Source organism: Pteropus vampyrus, unplaced genomic scaffold (genome assembly GCF_000151845.1).
Source record: "Pteropus vampyrus isolate Shadow unplaced genomic scaffold, Pvam_2.0 Scaffold9, whole genome shotgun sequence".
Taxonomy (NCBI): domain Eukaryota; kingdom Metazoa; phylum Chordata; class Mammalia; order Chiroptera; family Pteropodidae; genus Pteropus; species Pteropus vampyrus.
The window spans coordinates 10,071,315-10,097,471 of record NW_011888790.1 but is presented as its reverse complement, the minus strand read 5'-3'; the positions used below and the strand labels follow the sequence as shown (position 1 = coordinate 10,097,471).

At 31.6% G+C, this 26,157-nt stretch overlaps 1 protein-coding gene across 11 annotated transcripts in view; it reads left to right on the top strand.

Moving 5' to 3' along the window:
* The window catches only part of OSBPL8 (oxysterol binding protein like 8), a 145,197-nt gene that overhangs the window by 76,974 nt on the left and 42,066 nt on the right, over nucleotides 1–26,157 (top strand). For 8 of the 11 annotated variants that reach the window (XM_023521045.1, XM_011374586.2, XM_023521036.1 and 5 more), the window contains 2 exons: nucleotides 18,371–18,441; nucleotides 23,857–23,934. In XM_023521045.1, coding sequence (XP_023376813.1) covers nucleotides 18,371–18,441; nucleotides 23,857–23,934 — 149 coding nt within the window. Of the gene's footprint in view, nucleotides 1–18,370; nucleotides 18,442–23,856; nucleotides 23,935–25,927; nucleotides 26,030–26,157 lie in introns of all 11 variants that reach the window. The other 3 variants (XM_011374602.2, XM_011374577.2, XM_011374609.2) reach the window with 1 other exon arrangement.

The following is a 26,157-nucleotide window of genomic DNA, read 5'->3' as shown; positions in this document are numbered from 1 at the left end:
GGAGCACTTTGGTCGTTTCCACTTCCTTTGGTTGTTGTAACTTTGAACATACGCAAATTTTACTTCAGGATGAAGTAAACAAACTGGAAAACATGCCCACAGTGGAAGTCGTGGTGTATTTGCCTGTCTTGGTCTCATGTCTACGTAGAATCAGAGGAGAGAGGGACTAGTTTTTGAGAAGCCCAAATAAATACTTACGTAGGTATGGATCCAGAATTCATACTAGTTCTGTGGCAAAAACAAAAACACCTCCCAGTATAGTTTAAAATGATCTTGGGTTATATTAGTGTTCTCAGGTACTTGGAAGAGTAGGCACAGATCCTCTGTAAAGGGAGATATTTTAAACATAGACCTCAAAGAATTAAATATGAGCTCATAATTAAAAATCAATAAAAAATGAGGTACCATTATGCCCCTATTAAACTGGCTAAAATTCAAAACACTGACAATACCAAATGCTGGCAAGAATGTGGAAAAATCAGTAAACAAGTGGGGTAACAAGCGCCTATCAGAATCTGCACAAACTACTTACCATCCAGACCAAAGTCTGTACCGATTGGAATTACAAGTTTCAGAAGATAATGGAATGGGGTTAGAGGCAATATTAGAAGACATAATGCTAAGAACCTTTCAGAATTGATGAAAGACACCAACCCTCCAATTAAGGAGGCCTCACAATTCCCAAACAGGAAATCTAAAAATAGTAGTTTAATGTTGATACTTGACAAGAAGGAAGACTGAAAAGTAATGAAGTTAGCATTTAATTTAGAAAAATAATAGAATAAACCCAAAGTAGATAGAAGGAAGGAAGTAATAAAGAAAATAGACATAGTTGAACATATCAAGAAAGACAGAGTTGGTTATTTGAAAAAGCTGATAATTATCAAACCTTTGGCAAGATTAAGGGGAAAAAAGAAGAAATAGACATTATTAGGAATAAAAAGGGGACACAACTAAAAGAAGCAGATGTTTAAAAGATAACATAAATAACTTAAAGCCAATAAATTTGAAAAATTAGGTGAAACAAGAAAATTTCTAGAAAGATTATTTTCCAAATTGACTCAGTAATAGAAAATTCTACTGATTTTTGTAATCTAATTAGTAATATATATTTTGCAAAGAACATAAAACCCAGATAGGTTCACAAACAAGTATTGTCAAACATTTAGGGAAAAAAATAATTTCAACCTCACATTAATACTGTATTTTATTTATTCTGAAAGGCAGTCCCCCATTTTAACATCTCTGAAATTATGTTGCATCTTTAATTGATGGTGTTTTACAATCTCTGTTGGCCATTGTTAAACACTTGATAACATATCTGAATCTGGGTTAAATGTTAACACATGTTAAAATTGCTATCAGTCTTCTTGTCTCCCCTCATATTTTATGACATCTCTGAAAGTAGTTGATGGCATCTTAGAACTGATGAAATGGAAAAAGAAATATTCCCTAAATATTAGGCTTGTATTTGAAAAGCAGACAAGGACATTATAAGAGAGAAAAGTTACAAGACATTCTTCTCATGAACCTAGATGCAGCAATTCTAAAAAAATTATTAGCAAACTGAATCAAGCAAAATATATTTTTAAAATACATTATAACCACATTGGGGTTATTCCAGAAATGCAATGATGTGTTTGATATTAGAAAATCTATAATTGTCATTTAACACTTTAACAGATTAAAGAAAAACTATGTTGTGATCCTGTTAATAAACTGAAAAATTTAACATCCTTCATGATAAAAAAAAAAAAAACTCTTAGCAAATTAAGAATAGAAGAGAACTTTCTTAACCTTGTAAAGTGAGAATTAGGAATAAGGAAAAAGTGTGCACCATCTACATTTCATTGCAACATTGCTCTTGAAATTTAGCCAGTAAATAAGGTAAAAAAGAAATCAAAAGAGAAACAATTTTTCTTTATTTGTAGTGAATATAATTGTTTATATAGATTCACAGATAAATCATTTAAATTATTAAGAAGTTACTGGATATATATTAACTGCAGTTCTATGTAACAGTAACAGATGGTTAGAAAAATGCAATTAAAAAAATACCACTTAAAATAACAGGAAATAAGGTACATATCAACCATATCAACCAAAAAGACCAATAAACCTAACAAGAAATGTGAAATATTTTTACATAGAAACATATAACATCATATAATCTCAGTAAATGAAGAAATATACCATGTTTCCAATTGGGAAGTTCAATATTATTATCCCGTCACTTCTCTAATTGATTTTATATGTTCTCTGTGTTTTGAATCTATATCTCAATAGGATTTTTTCATGGTACTTGATAAGGTCATCCTTAACTCTCTAGGGTGAGCAAAGGGCAAAAAAGAGTGAAGACACTCCTGAAGCAGCAGGCAAGGGTTGGAGGTTACTTAGTTTTACTATAATGCTCTAGTAAATAAGATGGGAAGTGTTGGTGCTGAAATAGACAAAGAGATAAATGAAACACAACAGAGACTTAAAAACAGACCCAAGCATATATGAAAACTCAATTTATAACATATTACTCAATGAATGATTTTGAGAAAATTAGTTTACCTATATGAGAAAAAAATGAAAATAGATACCTCTCACTATTTACAAAATCAATTCCAGTTTAAATGTGAAAGGTTTTAAGCTTTACAAAATATAGAAAAATATTTTTATATCTTTGGGGAAAGAAAGGGTTTAACAAGACACACACATACACATCCCAAATTGAAAAGAAGACTGACCTTCTGCATTGTTGAACTCAAGAACATCTGTTCATCAAAAGATATCGTAAAAATAGAGAAGAAACAGATTGACATGCATGTAACTGACAAAGAATTAATATCCAAGAAAAGCGAAGTACTCCTATGGATCAGCCACAAAGACCAAAACCCTCTAGGAATATGACCAAACATCATGAATAACTATTTACAGAAGAGGTAACACGCGTGGCCACTAAGTTTGAAAAGATGCATAACAGTATTAGGAAACAGGCACAAGTAAATTAATACAATAATGAATTGCCATTTCACACCCACCAGATTGAGATAATTTTAAAGTCCGACAATTACAAGTGTCAGTGAGGATGTAAAATAACAGGAATTCTCATTTACTGCTGGCGGAAGAAGAAATGTTAGTAGAACCATTATGGAAAACAGTTTGGCATTACACAGTAAAGTTGAAGATAAGCATACCATAATCCCTAGTTGTTATACTCCTTAGGTTTTATACTCCTTAATATATCCTAGAAAATGAATCAATGCATTGTGTGGGGTTAAATACGTAATAAAACAATGGCATGAGTAAAACAGAATTTGAGATAATGGTTAACTGGTTAAAAGGGAGGATGGTGGGATCAGGCACACATAGGAACCTTTAAAAGTACTTGTAATACTGTTTTTAAGTTGATGGTCATTAGCTAAGTTTCCATTTTTATTAATTATGTTTAAAATGTACATGTTATATACACTCTTAAGTATATATATGTAGAATAAATGCATCTCTTTTTTTTTTTATGGTATAGTCTGGGGACTGAAGTTGGTGCTGGTCCCTGTGGTTCTTTTTTAGTTCTATAACTAGAGGAGAAAAACAGGTACACTGTTTTGAGTTTGTCATCAGCTGAAATTCCTAAAAGACTGTTCTTTATTATGAGATTATAGTCTTTCTGCTGTATAATCTTTAATGTTCCTTTATGAATAGATGGAGATTGTGAATTATAGGTTTTTAAAAAATGTCTTATCAAGATGAAAACTCTGATAGCATGTCACAATTTGTGTGTGTGCGGGGGTGGGGGGATTACTAGTCCACGAAATTCAAATCTAGGAACCATAGATTAGTGTTATTTACTAGTTTTAGAACACGAAAGGATTCAAAGGGGTATAGTGGGGATTTTTTTTTTTTTTAAACCTAGTTATACAGAAAGAGACCAATAGCTTTTTTTCTAACATGATATTTGCACAGCTTTCGAGTAGAAGAATCCTTGAAACATAGATGTTTCTTAAATTTTGAGTTGAGTCCTTGATTTACAAACTGTCCTTACATGCAAAGGATGATCCAGTTGAGTGGCTTGTGTTCTATAGGCTTCCCTTTCTTCTTCTTTATCATCTAGATGTCCCACATTTTCTCCCTTTCTACCACAGATCCTGTTGTTACCTGAGACCATCTTTTTTATCCCTGGTCTTTCAGTCTTACCTTACAACAAAACTACTTGATGCTGGCATCTGTATTGACAGGCTTAGGGAAGGAGAATGAGGAGAAGCAGGAAAAGTAAACACTATTCCCATGGCCGGATTTTAATATTGGGCTCTCTTCTTGTTTACTATGTGATATTAAGCATATGTCTCTCAGAGCCTGGTTACCTTATCTATAAAACTAGGATACTGTTCATTTTGTATGTCATGTTTTGTTTGACTCTATTGAGAATGTATGTGAAAACACTTGAAAAAATATTACTGTATAATTATGAGGTAGTATTATGGTGGTTACATTCATAAGTATTACTAGTTTAGTACGTTTTTAGTTAAATAGATTTTTGTGAACAGTCCTATAATCCTGAGAACATCATTTAACATGTACTTTGTTGGAATAGACTCTGAGTTTCAATCAACTTTTAATGAACATGCATTTACACACACATATTGAAATAATAGCAGAAACTAGGGACTATTATGTTCTTAGCTATCTGTGCTTAACATAATTCCTAACAATAATAGCTGCTCACTAAATTTTTATTGTATGAATGGTTATATAATATACACATAATTATAAAGAACTTGTCATCCAAAGGAAAATACTATCTTATACTGATTGCAATGAATATGGACATACAGACAAGAATGCTGTTCAGTCTAAAATTATCGTAAGCCATCTTTTAAATTTTATATGTATATTTGCATGTGTTTTCATATTAAGAATATGTTGAGAATGAGTTATTTTCTGAGGAAATGTAAGATAAGATTTTTTTTGTATACTTTTCAAGCCATATAATCATTGAGATTTTACTAATTACAGCTAAGAAACTACTTTGCCATGTTGGAGGATGGGAATCGATGGAGAGATATATTGTTGTTTTCTATTTTAAAGCAAAGGTCATTATCACTTATCTCAATTTATATATTCTTTGAAAGATTATAAATAGACTTTCTTGCCAAGCATTGGCTACTCCAGTGTGTGAAGTATATTCTTATTTGAATTGTGTTATGTAAAGGAACTTACTACTGAATTTGTGTAGTACCATCTTCAGATATTTATCTCATTTTATAGGTAGTGGTCTTTTCATGTTTGGGCATAGTACTTTCTTAAATTCTTATTGGTTGATTTTGTTTTCAGTATTTTGACCTTTTTCCAATTCTTTTTCCTGCTTTAAGGATATTTAAATCTCCTAAAGCCTAGTTTTATTATTTTGGGATTTGAGACAAATATATAGGTCTTATAATAATTTCATCCCAGTTTAAAGCAATGTATTTATCATGAGTGTGCATATAGAACTTCATAGAATTTAAATGGATTTTTCCAACTGCCAAATTAGATTATTTCAAAATATCAGCTGTTTGAAATTCATCTGTTTTTAAAATAGAGATGATCTGGAATTTGTCCAGAGAACTCATTAGAGTTCTAAATATTACAGTGGGATGCCTCCTTCAGTCCTAATCTGTAGGCTCTATAAAAAGAGAAATTAAGGCTGGGCAATTTCTTTGGACATATAGCAGGAGCATCTAGAGAATCTTTTTTTTTAATGGCCTTTTGTGATTTTTGCCTCTGCTCAAATGTCTGCCAGTCCACTATGGAAAGAGCCACTCTACCAGAGATAATATATGTAGTTAGTCTCTTCAGCAGCAAGCTGGTAATGAAGTTTTATAATTAGTTCTTTTTAATATTAGGGAATTTCAAAAGAAATAATATTGTTTACATCATCTTTTCCAATTTTGACCATGACTCATACGTTTTACATCACTATCCTAAATATATGTACACACACACACACACACACACACACACACACACACACACATATTTACATAAAAAGCCTAAAACAAGAGATTTATGAAACAACTTGCCCTTTAACATCAGAGTATGATGTACTCTAATCCTATCCTGGTCTATTCCATTTTTTTTAAAATGCTATTTGTAACCCACTAAATTGATTTTTCAATTTACCAATAAGTAGTGACTTGAATTTTGAAAAGCATTTTTAAATAAGTATTTTATCCATAGGTCAAAATCTATTTCTAGTATAAATGTCTCACATGACTTTCAAAACTATTTTAATTACCTGGCAACATTCTATTTTTGTAATTATTACTTGTTTTCATACATAGATTATATAATGTAAAATGGGAGAAATGGTTAGTTCAGATGTTAACCCAGATATGTTTTAAGAGTATTCAGCCATGCTATAAACTTTATAGTAGTTGAATGTAGCCAGCATGACACAGTAAATGTAATTACGCTGTAGGTCTTTAAGAGGTAAATCAGACTTTGAGCATAGTTTGAACCTTAGTCTGACATTAAAATTAATACAAAATCTATAGAGATTATAAGTAATTCTGAAATTAAATTGAAATCACAAGAGATACATGAAATGTTTTAGAAATAGATTTTTGGGCTGGGTGAAAATGGTGAAGGGATTAAGAAAAAATAGATTTTTGGTTCTTTAAAGTAACAAATCTAGATTTTGGTTTTAAATTAGCAGCTGCCTTTAAAAATTTGTTTTCTAAAAGTGTTTTATTATTGAAGAAGAGAGTATTTGTGTTTTTCCTTGTGTCATTAATGTCTACTACTAGTTTGTAATACCCTGTCTTAAGATTGTAATATGTTAGTTTTCTTTGAATTTGATTATAGACTTGAAAAATTTGTTAATTACTATTTTATATTTACAGAACACTTTACATTGATCACTATATATAGATAGATAGATATAGCTGTATATACATACAACCATAAATGCTCACATGCATATTTATATTCTTGTAATATTATGATGTAGAGGCAAGGCAGGTGGTAGATAATAATTGAACTAGATCTAGTTCCCAGAAATATTAGCTCCTAGTGTTTTTTCTAATGGTTTTAATTGAAGTTATGCTTTTTTTAGTTTACCAAGTATTTTAATCAAGTATTTTGAGTTTACCAACTATTTTTAAGTCTTTAATATGAAGAATGTTAATTGAAGCTTTTAAAGTGTGTGTAAATATGGGTACCATATTTATTTCACCACCATTCAGATGAGATAGGAAAGATGGAGTTCTAAGGGAAATATACAGATGGCAAATAAGCACATAAAAAGAAATACAGAATTAAAGCTACAATGAAATACCACTACATACCTATGAGAATGGCCAAAATCCAGAACACTGACAGCTTTGTGGATCAGCAGGAACTTTAATTCATTGCTGATGGGAATGCACAATGGTACAGCCACTTTCGAAAACAATTTGATGGTTTCTTACAAAGCAGTATTCTTACCATATGATCCAGCAGTCACACTCCTTGATATTTATCCAAGGGAGTTAAAAACATGTCTACACAAAAAAACCTGCACAAGGATGTGTATAGTATTTTGTATTGCCAAAACTTAGAAGTAACCAGGATATCCTTCAGTAGCTAAATGGATAAATAAATTGTGATGCATTCAGACAATGGAATATTATTTGGGGCTAAAAAGAAATGAGCTATCAAGCCATGGAGAAACCTTAAATACATATTACAAAATGAAAGAAACCAATCTGAAAAGGCTTCATACTGTGTGATTTCACCTACATGACTATTATGGTAAAGGCAAAACTGTGGAGACAGTAAAATGATCAATTGTTTCCAGGAGTTAAAGAGGAGAGAGGAATGAATACGCAGAACATGGAAGATTTTTAGGGCAGTGAAAATACTCTATGTGATACTTTAATGACGGATACATGTCATATGTCTAAACCCATTAGAAAGTACCACACCAAAATGAACCTTAAGGTTAGCTGTGGACTTTGGGTGATTTTGATGTGTCATTATAGGTTCATCAGTTTTAATATACCATTCTGGTGGGGAAATTATTAAAGGGGGAAGTATGCATGTGTGGAAGCGGGACTTTATGGGAAACCTCTATACCTTCTCGCCTTTGCTGTAAACCTAGAACTCCTCTTAAAAATAAAGTCTTAAAAAAAACAAAGGAGAACCCGTCAATGTATTGTAAGTATCCTTAGCTTATCCAAACATTAGGGTATGGAGAAAAGAAAAGAAACTTCATTAGCATAGTGTCAAGACAAGCCAAGGTCGGAAAAGAATTTGCACAAAGCTCACCCAAACAGTTTGTCCTTGGGTTAAAAAGGGGTGGTGCAATGGAATATTACTCAGCCATAAGAAGAGATGAAATACTACCATTTGTGACGACGTGGATAGACCTCAAGATAATCATGCTAAGCAAAATAAACTAGACTGAAAAAGTTGAAAATCACATAATATCACTTATATGTGGGATATAAACCTAAAAGCAACAAATGAACAGGACAAACAAACAGACTCATGGACATGGACTATAGACTAGTGGTTACCAAAGGGTAGGGAGTAGGGGGAGGAGGGAGGTAGATGGGGTAAAGGGGGTCAAAATGTGGTGACAGAAAGAAATCTAACTATGGGAGGTGAACACACAGTGTAAATACATATATGTCTTACTGTTAAACAGTACAGTTGAAACTTACAGATTGCGTTAACCAATGTCGCCATTAAATAAATAAATAATACAGTGGTAAGGGACTTTTTGGTGATGACAGTTGTTTTATATTGCATGTCATTTTTCCTGTATCCCATGCATTCTTAATTTGCTATCATTTTTTGGTAGAGTATATATTCTAGTACAGCCTTTCTCAACTGGGTCCAGTGACAAAAGTAAGGACTGTGGAAAATAATTTAAGTGAATATTTTTTTCAGCTCTCCCAAGGATCTGGTGCATGGTTAGCGCCATTATGGATGCATGAGAGAAAAAGTTAATTAATTTCGAAGAGAGGATGCTTTAGTGCCATAAGGCCTAATTCTGTTGTGGAACCTCCTAAATAAGTAGGGCTACTCTAGTGAATTCTTTAAAAATATACATGGATAGTAAATTTTTGAGATCTTGCATGTCTAAAATAACTTTATCTTATGTAATTGATAGTTTGGCTGGGTATAGAATCCTAGATTGGAAGTCATTTTACTTCTAATTTTGAAGGCATTACTTATATTTTTGTCCTGATTCCAGTATTATTGTTAGTGTCAATAGCTTATCAGATTTCTGATCTAGAGGAACTTGGTGCTGTGAATTATACATAAAATTCTTTGGTATGTATAAGGTTGGTTCTCAGTTTTTACCACTGCTGGTTTGTGTTTTGCCTTTCTTGGATCTGCAAATCAGTGACTACTTGCTTATCTTATGCTTGCCAGTGTCAAATTTTATGTTGTTGATGTACCCCATCCTGTATACATACTTATGGGCTATATACTCAAACTTGTTTTATGATTTTTTTTTTTAAACACCCATTTTCTGTAATTTTAGTTGAGTTTTAGAAAGGAACACAGTAGGTCATTGTCCTCATTGTGCTATTTTAACCTGGAACTTACCTAGATTTTATGTGTTATCCAATTTGATTCTTATAACAATCTCATAATATAGGTAATATTATTAGTATTTTATAGATGAGGAAACATAGACCCAGAGAAATCAAGTTAATTGCTCAGATGCATTCAGCTAAGATAGAACTAAGATTTGAACCTAGGCAGTTTAAATTCAAATCCTGCTTAACCATTATGCTATAATGCCTTTTGTGTTATTATGTTCTTTATGCCTTGAGAGGCAAGCACCATTGCATGAATTAATTATAGTTATTTCTCTATTGTCTATAATTAATGCTAATTTATATTTCATGACATGGAGATAAGCAAAAAAAAATGTTGTATTTGTGGGTATCAACCATAAACTTATTTTTATCACTAAAAATTTTAAAATGCCTTTTCCCAAGAAAGAATATGTTATTTACAGGAAATTGAGTGCTTGTTTTTAAGTGTCCTTTCTAGTAAAGAGAAAGTCTTAGACCATATGGAATACTGTTGTATGTGAGTGGGGAATCAGCCTTGAAGTGTATGTATAATGAGGAAGGAAACTGAGATCTTATATTAAAGTACTTATAAATATGAACCATTAAGTAAGTTGTAACTGAATTAGTTGCTGTCCTGCTAAGTGGGTGTATTTTCAGGTTGAAAATAAGAATTGTGGTGGGGGGAAAAATCAATCTAGGATATATAAAGAAAACAACTGACTAAAACTTTTAAACTTTAAGGTAGAATAAGATAAATGGATTTTAATATAACTAGGAAAGAATTTTTGGAATCTTAAGATTAGGTGTGAAGAAATAACATAGTTAGCATTTTGGCTATAGATATTTCCTGTTAGATTTAATAATGTGGGATCATACCAGTCACTTAGTTTTAATCTAGTAAAGAGAGCGATTTCCATTTGTTACTGTGATGATAAAGGTACATTTTTTGAATAGGAAAATTGTATGTGGAAAATACTCATTGGTCGATTATATATTTTGAAAAGTTTAAATGTAATGAAGAACTGTAGCAGTTCATACTTGTTTCAAGGGAACATGTATTGGAGCATATAGCATTATTATAGTGTCTTTTTATGCTTCTCTGTTGATTGATTTGAATTAACCCTGTCTTAATGACTCATATATCCCTTGGTAGAGGTAAAACTTAAATGTTTGCTTTTAGCTGTAGCTGTTTGAATCCATTAAAACTGTACTTGTAAGAATATCTTTTCTTATGAATTTTTAATCATGGCTGAGGCAAGCAGTAGATTAGATATAAATCTAGAGGCTTCAGGGAAGATAAACAGTATTATGTTTATATCCATTTTTGAAGTAAGCAAAAACTGGAAAGAATCAGAGGAGGTGGGTAGTGTGGCGGATACTACAAAAACAGATATGAGAAAAGGATCGCATTTTTGAGGAAAGAAGAAAAACTGATTTTATTACTTCATCCTGAATCTCTATTGATCTTGCTTTGTTTTCCTAAAGCAGTTCAGTGTGGAGCGTTACTAGATGGTAAAACATTAGTGAAATAGCCTTTCTTGTTTATCAGTTCATTTTTTTAAAAAACCTAGCAGCATGGCTTAATGCCATCTCTGTCAGTGTCTTTCTCTATCTGTTTATTGCTGATTTGACAGTCTCTGGTCCTCCTTTGCTGTTAATGTGTGTGTCCTTTGTTTGTGCTGGTGGGTTTTGCTACATTTGGATGTGAGAAAAAAGCCTGTCTTTGCCATACTGGTCTAATTAGCCTTCTGGGTGAGCATATACATTAAATAGACCTTCTAAGCCATGAAAGAAGAGAGCTCACAACGTAGATTTTCTTCCTGTACTGTGGTTTCGTCTGTTTTATTTCCTTCACGAATTGATGGCCGAAAGCTTGTCCGGAATGCTTCATTTGGAGGATACAATGAACTTTCTCCTTCGTTGCCAGGTTTGTTTGTTCAGTTTTACATTCTTTTTCTTAATTACTTGCAGTTTTCATTAAAATAAAGTAGACATTTTAACATCTTAAAACTGCTTTAGTTTAAACAAAATTCTATATGAAAGGTTAGGTTTTAATAACTGCCACAGTCTCTTAAGCTCATTCTAGAGAACTAATGATTCAGTAAAGTATGACTCTTCAGTGCTTATAGTGTTTTAATTATAGAAATAAGTAGTATGACCCTTTGATAAAATTAAAGCCTTTTCTGGACTGGAGATAATTGTAAAATTCTATAAATTAATTACTCTGGGATTTTTGCAAATGAAGCCCAGATATTTGATGTTGATATTCATTTGGCTGTTTTCTGCAGAATAGTAACTATATTAAAATCGATGTTTAGTTTAAGCTTTAATAGCTCAAGTCCTGCCTAAAGTGAAGTTTTCTGATTAAGTATAATTTTCAAAATGTCTTACTACTTATCGTTAGATGTGTTTATGTATGATTAGTTTTTGCTAAAAAAGTTATGTTATTTTTTAAGTACTATTAAATAAAATTAGGTATTTGACAGCTATGTTATAGGCATTTAGTAATTGGTCAATGAGAGGTAGATATAAATTGATCTTTTATTGTTTGAAAAGATTTATCGTAACAAATATTTGGACATATTTTAAAATATAAACAATCTTTTCAAAATTTTAGACTGCTACATAATTATATCTACTCTTATTTTAAGGCTACATTTTTCTTTTTAAATAAAAGTAGTCTTAATACTCATGGCAAAGAAATATCAACTGAAACTGGTGCTTGCTTTTAACCATTTACATATTTTTCTGACACTTATGTTTTGTTAAATTTTAATTATATTTTCTATTTTCACACTAACCTTTATTCTGGGCTTTTTGTGAATATTCATACTGATGATGTGTGCATTGTTTTGTGATAATGAAACATCTTATAGAAGAAGGTGTTAAATAAATTTTTTTTAAGTTCATTGACTTCATTTTCTTTTTTAACTGTGTTTCTGAGAAGAATTGGAAACCATAGTCCTGAATGGTTGCCTAAGTGGTATAAGCTTTAAAAAGCATTCAAATCCATATTTAGTCTTTTTAGTGTAGCATGGTTACGATTATGCTTCTTTCTTTTGTTCTCAAAATGGTATAAATTTTAGTATTTGTCTTTTTTCAGGAGTGGCTTTTAAAATACAATATCCTGAAATTTTTAAATATTGTTAAATATTGCTTTTAAATATTGCTTTTACAATGTGACTTGCATTTCTGTATTTGTCTGTCTCCTTCTTTTTTGTAAACCAGCAAGCTCACTAGCATGTTTGCTGATCTTCATGCCTGAGTCTACTGAATAATAAACAATAATCATATAACCCAAATAAAAAATAGAGAACTTTACTTCTTAAAAGTTTGATATTTACTTAATTAGGTAAGGCAGAATTGTCAGTTTATCTTGTCAAAGAATACATTGATCAGTTTGGGAAAGTAAATGGTTAGCTTTGTTTTCTAATTCTTGAAATAGAGAAAATCATATTTATAGAGATGTTTCCATATTCTAATTAATATAACCAATTGTATTACAACCAGGCATGATCAAAAGCTCTTTAAATATGTTTAATTGTATCAGCTAAGAAGTAGGATGTAATTAAGTACTTGAAGTGGCTTTTCATGTATTTTTTTAAGGTAAAAGTAAAAGATAAATTTCTTCTTAGTCATTTCACTGAACCAAAAAAAATTTTTTAGGTGCATTTGTTTTTATCTAACATCATTAGAGTAGGAGAGGTTCTACATTAGTGATATTTAAAGGTAACTTTGTCTGCTTTAAGCACAATACTTTTTTTCCTTAGGAATTTTTTTTTTTTAGTCACTTCTACCTTAAGAAATATATTGGTATGGGCTTTTTTCTTTATCATGGGCTATAATATAGAAATAGTGCCCCCTGCCGAAGTAGTCATAGTGATAGCATAGTACAATATATATATATATTTTTTTTTCCTCAGTTTATGTTTATTATCTGAATCTGCTGAGGGATGGAGTGGAGGGTGGATCTTAAGGGATATTGACAATTTCCCATTTCTTGATTTGGGTGGTGGTTATGCAGATGTTAACTGTATATATTAAATTACACATTTAGGTTGTATGCACTTTTCTGAAGATGTGCTGTGTTTCACATATATAAAAACCTTACAAGAAAAAGTGGAGTCCATTTTTATTTTTAGATCAATTTATCAAATTTTTGTATTTGAAAGGAGGCATAAGGATTAGACCCTACTTTTGAGGAACTCACAGTCAAGTATGGAACATTTACATGAAAACAAATAATTGAAGTATATTGTGATAAAGTAGTACAAATATGTATAAAGTGCTATGTGTCTCAGAGAATGGGATGGCTAACTATGCCTACAAATCAAAGCAAGGCCTCCCAGAAGATGTGGCCTTGGGTCTTGAGAGGCACATTGGCATTCTAGAAAGCACATGAATTTCAAAGTCAGACCTAAGTTTTAATCAGCTCTGATACTGTCATTTATTGACATTAGTCAAGTTACATAATGTCTGTGAGCCCCAATTTTTTCAATTATATAAAATATAGTTAATATTTGGGTTTTTTGTGGCATTGTTTTAAAGATTAGAAAATAAATAAAGCATCTAGCATAGTATCTTATGACAGGTGTTCCTACAAATGGAATTGGTTGCTTTATTGCTCTTTTCATTAACGTTATTGGTAATTATCACTATAATTATCATCACTGTTGATGAATGAATTAGAATTAGCCAGGCATAGAATAGATTAAAAGGATATAGACTGAGAAAGAATATCAAAGCAGGACAGGTCTAATAAACTGAAAGAATAGAAAAAGATATCTGAATTTTTATTTACTTTTTATTGAAGCATTACTTACACATAGTTAAGTGCACAGGTTTTCGAATTGACACATAGAAATGTCAATTCCTCTTTCAACAAAGGCAAACCACTGTTCCAACCTCTTACACCATAGATTAGGTCTGCTAGTTCCTGAATTTTAAATAAATGGAATCATTCAGTATGTGCTCATTTTGATGGGGAGTTGTGGCTTCTTTCACTTAATGCTATGTTGATTTGTGTAGTATTAATTGGTGATGTTCCATTGCTCTGTAACATTTCATTGTGTAAATATACTACAATATGTTAATTTATTCTCCCATTAATAGCCTTTAAAATTGGCTGCACATTTGGGCTATTATGGATAAAGCTGCTATAAACATTTCTTGTATCTGTCATTTCTGTTGAGTATGTCTAGAATCAGAATTGCTGTGTGTTTGCATATGCGTACATTCAGCTTTAGTAGATACTATCAAATAGTTTTACAAAGTGGTTATGCCTCTTTATACTCCCTCCAGTAGTAAATAGAGTTCCAGTTACTCCACATTCTCACTTGTAATTGGATGGTGTTAGTTCTTTTAATTTATCCATTTTGATGGGGATGTAGGTTTGAATCTCATTGTGGTAGTGGGGAGGATAGTAGGAAAAGAATTTACTAACCAATCACTAACAAGCAAACTTGGTGAAAAGTCATGGTCTGAAACTATTCTGCATTATTAATGGTGAATAATGTGTTGTAGGCTTCAGGATTTTGTCTATAAGTATCACATTTTTAAAATAAAGGAGTAATTTTAAAGTAATTTTGAATCTCCATTCATGACTGAAAATAAAAGCTTAAGAAATATTTTGGCAGAGCCCTTTGGCTTCTAATAAATGTACTTTCATGACTGACTTTAAGATAAAGATTATTTCGCGGAAACCACATTTATCCAGTCTAAAGAAAGAGTCCCTAGTGTGACACTTTTTGCTTTGCTTACCTTAGAATTACCCTTGAAAATTTAGTATACAATATGGCAATGTTTTCTTTTTAAGGCTTTGGAACATTTTTTGTATTCTTTGCATTTTATGCTGGTAATCTACTTATTTGTCCTTAGTTGAAATTCAAAAGTATTTGACCAGACTTAGAAAGCATTTTGCTCTATCCCTCTATAATTTTAAATAATTTCGAAGTCATTAGGGCCAGAAAATAATGATTTGATTTGCAAGTTTGAGGTATAGAGAATCTTTTAAAAACATGATTCATTTATTGAGTTTGACAGATAATACACAATTTAATTTTATGAATGTTCTTTTCCAACATTTGAAACTTTCTACAAGACATTTGCATGTTTAAAAAAAGCCTACTCAAATTTACAGCTCCTTTTGTTTTAATTTACTGTTCTGTTTTTAAAGTAATATGTGAATGTACACATAGTAGTGTTTTTCTTAATTTAATAAGTGGATTTCTTACTCTAATAAATTGGTTTAGATTCAGCCGAAACAAAGACTTAACTTGAGAAATTGAAGTAGAAGTGTGTTTTTGTGAGAAAAAAAGAAGATATCACTTTATTTACAGTATATACTTTTAGAAAAATCTTTGTTCTTTTGTACATATATTTAGAAGATCTTTGAAGTAATTTATATTATAGTTTATTAGTATTGAGAATTACTACAAAACGTTTATTCCTCTGAATACATATTTTAGATTATTTTTTAGTACTAAAGTCTATATTTTGTAATTTTATTAAATTTGTTGAAGTGACATTGGTTAATAAAATTATATAGATTTCAATTCTATATAATTTTTATAGAATTGTACAATTCTATAACACATCACCTGTATATTGCATTGCGTGTTCACCATCCAAAATAAAATCTCTTCCTTTCACCATATATTTGACCCCTTTTATCCTTTCCTACCCCCTCCCCTTATCCTCCTTACCCTCTGGTAGTCACCATACTATTGTCTATGTTTGTGAGTTTTTGTTTGTTGCTTTCAATTTTATATCCCATATATGAATGAGATCATGTGGTTCTTGACTTTTTCCATTTGATATTTTCACTAGCATGATAGTCTCAAGATCCATCTATGTTGTCAAAAATGACAATATTTCATCTTTTGTTATGACTGAGTAGTATTCCATTTTATATATGTACCACATGCTTTTTATCCAGTAATCTATTGAAGGGCACTTTGGTTGTTGCCATGTCTTGGCTACTGTGAATAATGCTGCAGTGAACCTAGGGGTATATATATCTTTACGGATAAATGTTTTCAAATTGTTCTGGAAGATACCCAGAAGGGAAGTTGTTGGGTCATATGGTAACACTATTTTAATTTTTTGAGAAACCTCTATACTGTTTTTTATAGTGGTTATACCCATTTACATTTCCACCAGCAGTACATGAGGGTTCCTTTTTCTTCACTTGTTAAGTATTATTATATTTCTCATTGATCATAACCATTCTAACAGGTGTGAGGTAGTATCTCATTGTGGTTTTGATCTGCATTTCCCTAATAGCTAGTGAAGTTGAGCATATTTTCATATATCTATTGGCCATTTAAATGTCTTTTTGGGAGAAGTGTCTGTTCAGGTCACCTGCCCACTTCTTAACTGGACCATTTGTTTTTTTGTTGTTGAGTTATATGTGTTCTTTATATATTGTAGACATTGACCGCTTAATGGAGGTATTGTTTGTACCTTCCATTTGATCAGTTGCCTTTTTGTTTTGTTGATGGTTTCTTTTGCTGTGCAGAAGCTTTATTAAGTCCTCTCTTGAGACCAATGTCTATAGGTGCCTATATTTTCTTCTGTGTATTTTATTGTTTCAGATCTTATTTTAGATTTTTATATTGAATTCTGTAACTTTGTTTTACACTAAAGTTTCAAATTCTGGTAAGTTTTCATTTAAAAATTACATGTTGCATTTATCAAACAGTTTTTTTGTTTTTTGTTTTTGTTTTTTTAAACCCCTAGTATTGGGATTGAGTGATTCTTTTCCTGACAAGAGAAAGAAAAAAATTTTATATTACAGAAAAAAATTCAATAAACTCTCTGGATTAGGAAAGTGGAATGATTTATTTTTAGCTACTATAAACCAAATACAGAATAAATGGTGTCATTGATATGCTAGAAATTATTTTTAATGCTTCAAGCACTGATACTACTGGTAGTTTTTTAAGTGCTGCTTTATGAATATTTGTATATATTTTATACTCAAAACAAATAATTTTAAGGGAGAGTTAATATTAATTGCCCTCAAAAGTAGAAAAACTTTATTAAAATGAGTGCTGTCCCTGCCTGCCACATAAATCACAGTATTAACATTTCTCTAATTGTACCCTTAAAACATTAATTTGTTAACTGCTTTTGGCACAGTACTATATTACTACGTTACAGAATTGCGATGACGCGTGCATGTTTATCCCACTGTACTCATGTACCTTAGATTCATTCCTTTAGAATTTATATAGCAATAGTCAATGACAATGATAATATTAAGAGTCAACATTAGTTAGATTTACACTATGGTGTAGCATACTATGCTAGGCGCTTTGTATGCATTTTAATTTAATTCTCACAAGAAGAACCTTATTAGATTTTTTAAGTCTTTCTCAATCCAGATTTATTTCCCTAGTCTTTTTTTATCACCAATTCTGGAATTGTTTTCCAGTTTGGCAGGAGGTGTGAAAAGTATTCTGGGTTGGTTCTATCAGTTAGGATTCTTTGTTAGAAAACATTGAAGTAAAACCTCCATGAGGCCTGACTTCATGCAAAAGTGTTCTAGAAGTAGAGAAAAGGGGTTCAGGGAAAGACTTCATTGCCTCTGTAAGTCTTAACTTATTCTAAAGAATTATTATATTAAAGATAACCCCTTAGAAGTGTTTAAACTTATGATAATTTAAAATTATGTTCAATTTAGATTTCTCGTACTGATATACAACAAATATAGTGTGTATTTGAAATCAAATGACATATGCATTCATTTTGAATGCTTATATATACTTTTTAATGCCTACATGTGCTCAAAAATAGTAATACTGACATTAACGATGTTTTTAAAGGTTTTGAAAGAGGAAAAGAAGACATTTCTCAAACTAAAGATGAATCTTCGCTTTCTATGTCAAAGAGCAAGGTAAGCATATTGTTGTCCTCAAATATATGATTATGACATTTTTCTAATATTTAAGATAAGGGAACTAACACCAACCGAAATTCTATCAGATTTTTGAGATGTTTTTATGTTCGTATATCTAACTCATGTGGTATGTAAAAATTCTATCAGATTTTTGAGATGTTTTTATGTTCGTATATCTAACCCATGTGGTATGACAAAAGGAAAGTTCCACTGGGGCTGATTCAGGCACTGTTGTTTACTTGGAAATATAGCCTATTGGTAACAAGTGTCCTCTCTATAGAGTTATATTGTTTCTGGTGTGGCTGCTACAGCAGTACTGAGTTCCATTCAGAGAAATCTTCAAGGTTCATGGCTTTTAAAAAATTCTTAAGTGTTTTGAGTTCATTTGAATCCCAATCAAAAAAAATATATTTTACCAGTTAAAGGTCAAAGATCTCTCACAGTAATAGCCTGCAATTGAAAGACATTTTCTTAGAATAAGACATATTTCCCTAAATTAGTAATTCTCAAACTGAGATACTAATGCATATTTTTAGGTCTGTTGAGAATTTTTTTAGAGTACCTATATGAGAAACAAATTTGAGGAACACTGTATGATACACTGGTTTTACTATGGGTTTGTAATTCACTAGATTTCCATAATTTGTCAAGGTATTTGACTTTTGACTGTTACTTCTGGTCAGATTTAATAGCAGGAGAAACTTTTATGTTTATGGAATCAAACAGTGACTTGGTAAGGAAACCCATTTCTTAAGCTAGTAAATTCTCTGCTATTCTCAGCAATAGGCTTTGCTTTTAAGACTCTAAATTTTTTTGTTCTTCTTGTTGGAGCAGTTGAGACGATTCGATGATAAATGTTTTAATGTATAATTTCACACAAATTTCATTTGCACTTTTCAAGTATTCATTACATAAAAGTCTATCTAGCATATGTGTAAAAGTACTTAGCATGAAAGATTAATAGTACTTTGTATGTACATAACATGTGCATGTGAAATGCCTTGATCATTTTATATAAGATATGTAATCAAAGAAAATTAAAGAGAAAATAATGATTGTGGGTCTGTTCTGGCTAGAAATACAATGAAATTTATGGAATTTAAAAAACCTATTTTCAAGCAGTTAACACCAGAATTGATGAATGCATGGCGTAATGGTTTACTTACTCTGAAGCCAAACCCTTAAACCCCAGAGTTACGTACCTCAGCCACCTTTAAGTAGTCTTTAAAGGAAGTGGGATGTGCAGCAGGGAGCCTGAAAAGAAAGTTTACATGCCTCAGTGAAGCAGTATGCATTAATGAAAAAAACAAGCATTGTTTTTAGAACTGTGCTTTGAGTACAGTAGCACCTAGTTGTACATGACTTTTTAAATTTAAATGAATTAAGATTAAATAAAATTAGAAATTCAGGTACTCAGTTACACTAGCCACATCTCAAGTGCTCAGTAGCCACATATAGTGGCTATCACATTGGACTACTCAGACTTAGAACATTTCTGTCATTTAGAAGTTCTACTGGACAACAATGTTTTAGTCAAAAAAAATGTGTTTGAATCTTGACCCTCATACATTACTTGTGACTTCTTAGGTGCTAATTACAATGATATTAATAGCTACTTTGTATTAAGAGCTTGCTATGTGTCACTTTAACTCTCACAACAGTACTGTGTCACTTTAACTCTCACAACAGTACTAGAAGACAGATATTATTGTCCCCATTTTATAACTGAACAAACTGAAGCTTAGAGAAATTAACTCTCCAAGGTTCAAAGTAGTAGAGCTAGAATTCAGAGCAGCTTCAGTTTTTTTTTAACTGCACACAGGAGATAAGATCTGCCTCCCACATTGTGAGGCTGCAAGTGCCTGACAATACCTGGTTAATAATGAGTATTAAGAATTCATTTTCTTCCTTTGAATAAGGAATTATAGTGAAGAAGTGGGATTCTTAACGTGGTTATTATTTGGTATAAGTAAAATTGTACTCATCTTGCTGTTTTCCAAGAGCTGAAACTGATTTTATCTTAACTTAGATTTATTCTTGTTTTGTTCTGTTAGCTTAAGAAATGACTAGTTACTAGTTGGCTCTTAAATATTTTAACATATAACCCCCTCTATTGTTTTTCAGAGCAGTCCTAAAATTTACACATTTATCATTAAACCTCAGTCTCATGGAATTCTGAAGATTTTATTCTTTCCGAAGTAACTTTGAGAAACAAAATTTTGATATTCCTTCTATAATTGATCTACATAGCTAGACTATCAAATAATTTTAACCTTTTAAAAACTTGATGTAAAAAGTATCAATACTGTCATTTTGGTCATAGGATTTGGGGTTAAATGTTATTTCTTAATATACATAATTGAGACCAGTAAGCACAATAGAATGCACCCTCTTTACCACCCGCCTCCCAACCTTTCAAAAATAAATGCAGTTCCTATTTCTCACATCTCCTGTAAATGAGTAAATTGGATAAGTCAGTTAATCAAACTATCTCATCTTCTTGTTAGAATTTTTAATGAATTTTTTGTTATCCATCTCAGTAAAAGAAAATGCAGCATTAGTAATGTATCTAATAGGATAAAAGAATCCTTTTACAGGGATAAGGAGTTTCTGAGCCCAGATTTGACTTGATTTTCCAGCCATCAATCTGCTTGCCTGTAGGTTTGCTAAGTTGTCTGTCATTTGCTGTAAAAAAGATATTTGCCAGGTATTTAAAAAAACCTTTCCAAATCAAAATGTATGATATGCTCATGGAACCTTATCGTTATTGTTGTTATTTCTTATATCTGCTGTATTTTATAGTTTTCAAAGCATGTCAAAAATATCGTTAATTTTAATGTTCCGTTTATCTACAAATCTGGTTTTTAACAGCACTTTAATTCTAAAGGTTAGTCACAAACCTGAAACACGATGTATATTAAGTACTGCATCGAACATACCATGCACACTACTTCATTTAACCCTCAAAGCAACCCTATGAGTTAGTATGAGTATCCTCATTTTACAAATGAGGAAGCTAGGACGGACTGAAAGAGATTGAATACTTACTAGAGTTGCACAAACCGTAAGGAGACAATAGTGTATAACATGCTGAGCAATATAAGGCTATTTAGCTAAGAGATTAGCAGTATTATACATTAAATCCTGTGGTCATCATTAAGATAGTGGTCACTAAGGTTATAAAAGAAGGAAAACTTAGTGAAATATTTCCAACAAAAATAGTTTATGATTTTTGGTATTTAGAAGTTAACTTGCTGATTCAGAAAATTTAGGTAGTAATGTATTAAAAAGACTGTAGAACTTGGTTACTGGATCATTTTTTTCAGTACTAGCTACCCAACATGGCAAGAATTTCTTAAAGTATATGTGCACTAATTTATTAAGCTTCTGGTCTGCTGGTTCCTTATATCCTGGAATCTTTTAGGAATTACCAAGCCAGATCTTGTCATGTCAGAGAAACAGATTTTGTTGTTCATGAAGATGAGTCTTAAATTTGAGTCTGAGATTCTGTATGAATAGTTTTAAAAGGTGACAAATCGATATATTGAGATGGTAAGAGCATGAGATGGAATTAGCTAGACCAGGTATAAATCCCAGCTCATCTACTTAACTAGCTTTGTGACTTTGGAAAGTTATTTAATCTGTTGGCCTTAATTTTCTCATTAGCAAAAGGGTTGTCTGTCTCATAGGGTTGCTTTGAGGATTAAATGAGGTAGTGCACATAAAGTGTTTAGCATCGTACTTGGTGAAGAGTAAACAGCCATTAATTTTCATTAACTTTTAAGCTAATACTCTTAGTATTTTTCATTGAATAGTATTTAAAGAGTATATTATAATACAAATTTTCCTATTAAGCTGTGAGAAATAGAAACTGTCATATTCTTATGACAGTAGCTATGACATCATTGGGTTCCCACGGGCAAGAGGAAGAGAAATTGGTTTGAGAAATCTGGCTTGAGAAATTTCGTGAAATTATTTTGGTATCACAATATTTACCAGTGTCATAGAAGTAAGCAATGTAATGCTTCAAGTCCAGTTCTCAAAGGAGTAACTTTAAAAATTTTTAATTAAGTTAATTCCCACCTTTTGCATTGAGCACAATTTGCCATTTCCTTCTATTATAGCCAGTTATTACTATCACCGTGATAACCCATATTTTTTACCAAGTAGCAGGGGCATTATTAAGAGAGATGAGAAAAATGAGGTGTAAATGCTAGTTTTATTTTCATTTTATTAATTCATCAGATATTTATTGAGCCCTTTCTTTTCTCCAGGTGATAACTGGGTATCATTGGTAAATGAGCATGGCCCCTGCACTCATGGATCTTAAAACTGAGTGAAAGAGTTTATACCCAGAGTTTTTTTTTATCCTTGATCACATGTAATAATATTATATAGATCTGGCCATTCATCATTTGAAAGTCACCATATGGATCAAGCCCCACATACTTTCTTGGCACTAGCAGTAATACTAAGAACTTTGCCTTCTTTTGTGTCTAACAGTAGGTAACAAGGAAAATCATAGGACATTGAACATGTTTAAGTTTATTGTTTTAGGATTTGTAGAAACAGCTTTTAGTTTTATGCTTCCACTCTGGTGAAAGAATGTAGTCTCCTTAAAAGAGTGCTAGATTGAGAGACCCAGGTTCTGGTCCTTGCTATGTTATTGATTGTTAGATTAGAAAATCAGCTTCTCTAGCTTCTCTTTCACGATTTGTAAAATGGAGATAAAACTACTTGTTATGCATACTTTTCAAGGTTCTTATGAAGATCAAATGAAAATATTAAGTACAAACAGTCTGGAAACAAGTTTAAAACCTTAATAATAATTTAAGGGCACTGACTGGATAGGTAAAATGTAGATGCTAGGAATATTGGTTTTTAAACTCCACACAAATTAGATATGGTGTTTTAGTACTAGTTTCTGAATACGTTTATATTTCTTGCCATTTGAGGAGTAGCAGTAAACAAGGCAGTGTGTGCAGCAGCCTGCTAGAATGCACATGGTTTGGGTTTCTTTTTTTTTGGTTTTTTTTTTCCAGAATATTTCAATTGTTAAAAAATTATATTGCTTTGGATACTTTTGTTCGAAGAATAAGTAATTGTATGTTTCTTAGAAATACTCTGGAAAACAGAATGCAAAAATTTCCAAATGGTCTTATTTTACCTCACATTGTAGATTAATTTAATCATTAGCTTTTATTTCTGTGGTTTTGTGGGTTTAACGTGGATTGGCTTTTAGACACAAATACTATACTACATAGAAAATTGGTATTTGAAAATCAACATTTTGCTAAACCACAGCATTAAATGAGAAGTATAGCATTAACATTATTTTTTATATTCCATATGTATTGGATAACTGAATGTTTTAATTATTATTTCTTTTTGTTCATTTCTATGTGATTTCAGTCTGAATCTAAACTTTATAATGGCTCGGAGAAGGAGAGTTCAGCTTCAAGCAAGCTCACCAAAAAAGAATCTCTCAAGGTTAGTTCCCATAGTCATTTTATAAATAACATTATGCTTTGAGTGTGCTTTTGAAAGTAGGCGAATAAAGAAATAAATATCTTTATCTTATTTTCTTCCTAAAAAGAAGGAAAAAAATAGCCAGACAGGCACAATAAAAAATCTTAATATTTGTATGGTATTCTGGAGCCAACTGAAAAGGCAACTTAATGACTATCCCAGAGCTCCTTGGGCTGAGGACTAGGTATCTCTGCAGAATTGTACTCCAGTCAGGCACATCACTGTGTTGTGGAACACCTGATATTCTAGTTTACTGCTAGGTCGTGGGTGAATTTGTTCTCTGGACAGATATACAGCAAGTCCTCACTTAACATCATCAGTAGGTTCTTGGAACTGCGGTGAAACAACATATAAGGAAAACAGTTTAACCCTAGGCTAATTGAAAAATACAAAAGTTCCTACAGCATCTCATCAACATTACAATGAAACGATGTTGAACAAAGTGACATTATTAGAGGACCTGCTGTATTTCATTTGACCTATATAATGTTTTTTAAAATTTGAGCCAACAATTACAAGTCTAGATTTCCAGCTTGTTTTAAGAAATATACAGTATTGGGCCTGCCTTCCAGATTAGCTACAGATCCTGGAGCCTGAGAAATACATGCTTATTAGGCTGTGTATTCTCTGTGATCCCTGTGGGGTCTCTCTTACCCCGACTTTCCCATTTGATCTTGTATGCATTTGTAATCTCATATCAAATCTACTGTTAATTCAGTGAATTTATTATGCATAATAAAGACTAAAAGTAAAGTTTTTTGGCTATAGATTATTAAAATTTTGTTACTTGTCTGTAGTCACCATTCAGTGCAACTAAGATTTTGTTATAGTTAAAAAAATATATCACTGATAGGTTATCACCACTCTTCTCTCATCAATACAACAACAAAGCAATAATAAGATTACGTTGATTCAGTGCTACTTTCCCTGATTATCTTAGAAGTGACTTATGGAGGTAAAACTTTGATATTTTGAATGAATTAATTTCATTGTTGTGGTTTCTTAATTATTTATATCTTACATATTAGTATCAGGAAAGAGCAAAATTGTGGGTTGCAAACAATTGTAGCATTGTTTGTAATATGAAAAAAACTGATAATAGAGGAGATTTCCATATTCCAGTAAGAGAATATATTAAGAAAAATTACAGAAGCAGTATAGCATAGTGTTTAAGAGCATGTCTTTTAGAGCCAATCTGCCTCTGTTTGAATCCTACCTGCATTACTTACTAGCTGTATAATCCTGGACAAGTTATTCTCTGTGCCTCAGTTTTCTCATCTGTAAATAAGGATACTAATAGTCCTACTTCTCAAGGTTATTGTGAAGATTAAATAAGATGATACATGTGAAGTGCTTAGAACTATGAATGCCACACAGAATGTATTCAATAAATGTTAGAGCTCTTATTCATACTAGTAATTTTGTGTATCAATTTAAAGAATGAGATAGGCATGGAAATTCTCCAGAAATATTGAATGGGAGAATATTTTTTAATGTGTTTGAAAAATCTAAAACTAACACAAAATCTGTATACTTCTATAGATTATATACATAGAAAAGGCCTAAAAGGGTAGTGTTTTCAAGAAAGTAAACAGTAGTCAGTTCTGGGAATTGCAGTAGGACAGGGTATAATGAAGATGGCCTTTAGCTTTATTTGTGGTGTTTGAAATTTTTACCATGAGACTGCATTCATATATTGTGTAATTTTAAAAAGGTAGAATTCTTTAAAAAGATACAGAGAACTGGACTAGTGATCACAAAAACTAGATTCTAACCTTCTCTAAAAATTTCTACCAGCTCTAAAAGGAAAACATAGTTATTTTATCCTAAGACGCTAGAATTCTAAAAGAGGTTTAGAATTTTATACTCTACATTCTATAGACCTAAAAAAATATTGAAAAGAAATTGCCCATTTTAATATTTTTTAATTTTTTCTATTATTTCTGTAAAATAGGTACAAAAGAAAAATTACCGAGAGGAGAAGAAAAGAGCCACGAAGGAGCTGCTCAGCACCATCACAGACCCTTCTGTTATTGTCATGGCTGATTGGTTGAAGGTCAGTTTGTTTTGAATCTTGAATTCACATTGCTGGATGTTTGCCTACTGGAATAGAAAAGCTCAGATTGCACTAAAGCCTACAAGATGAAAACAACTAGTAGGATGATTGTTTTTCACTGACAAACT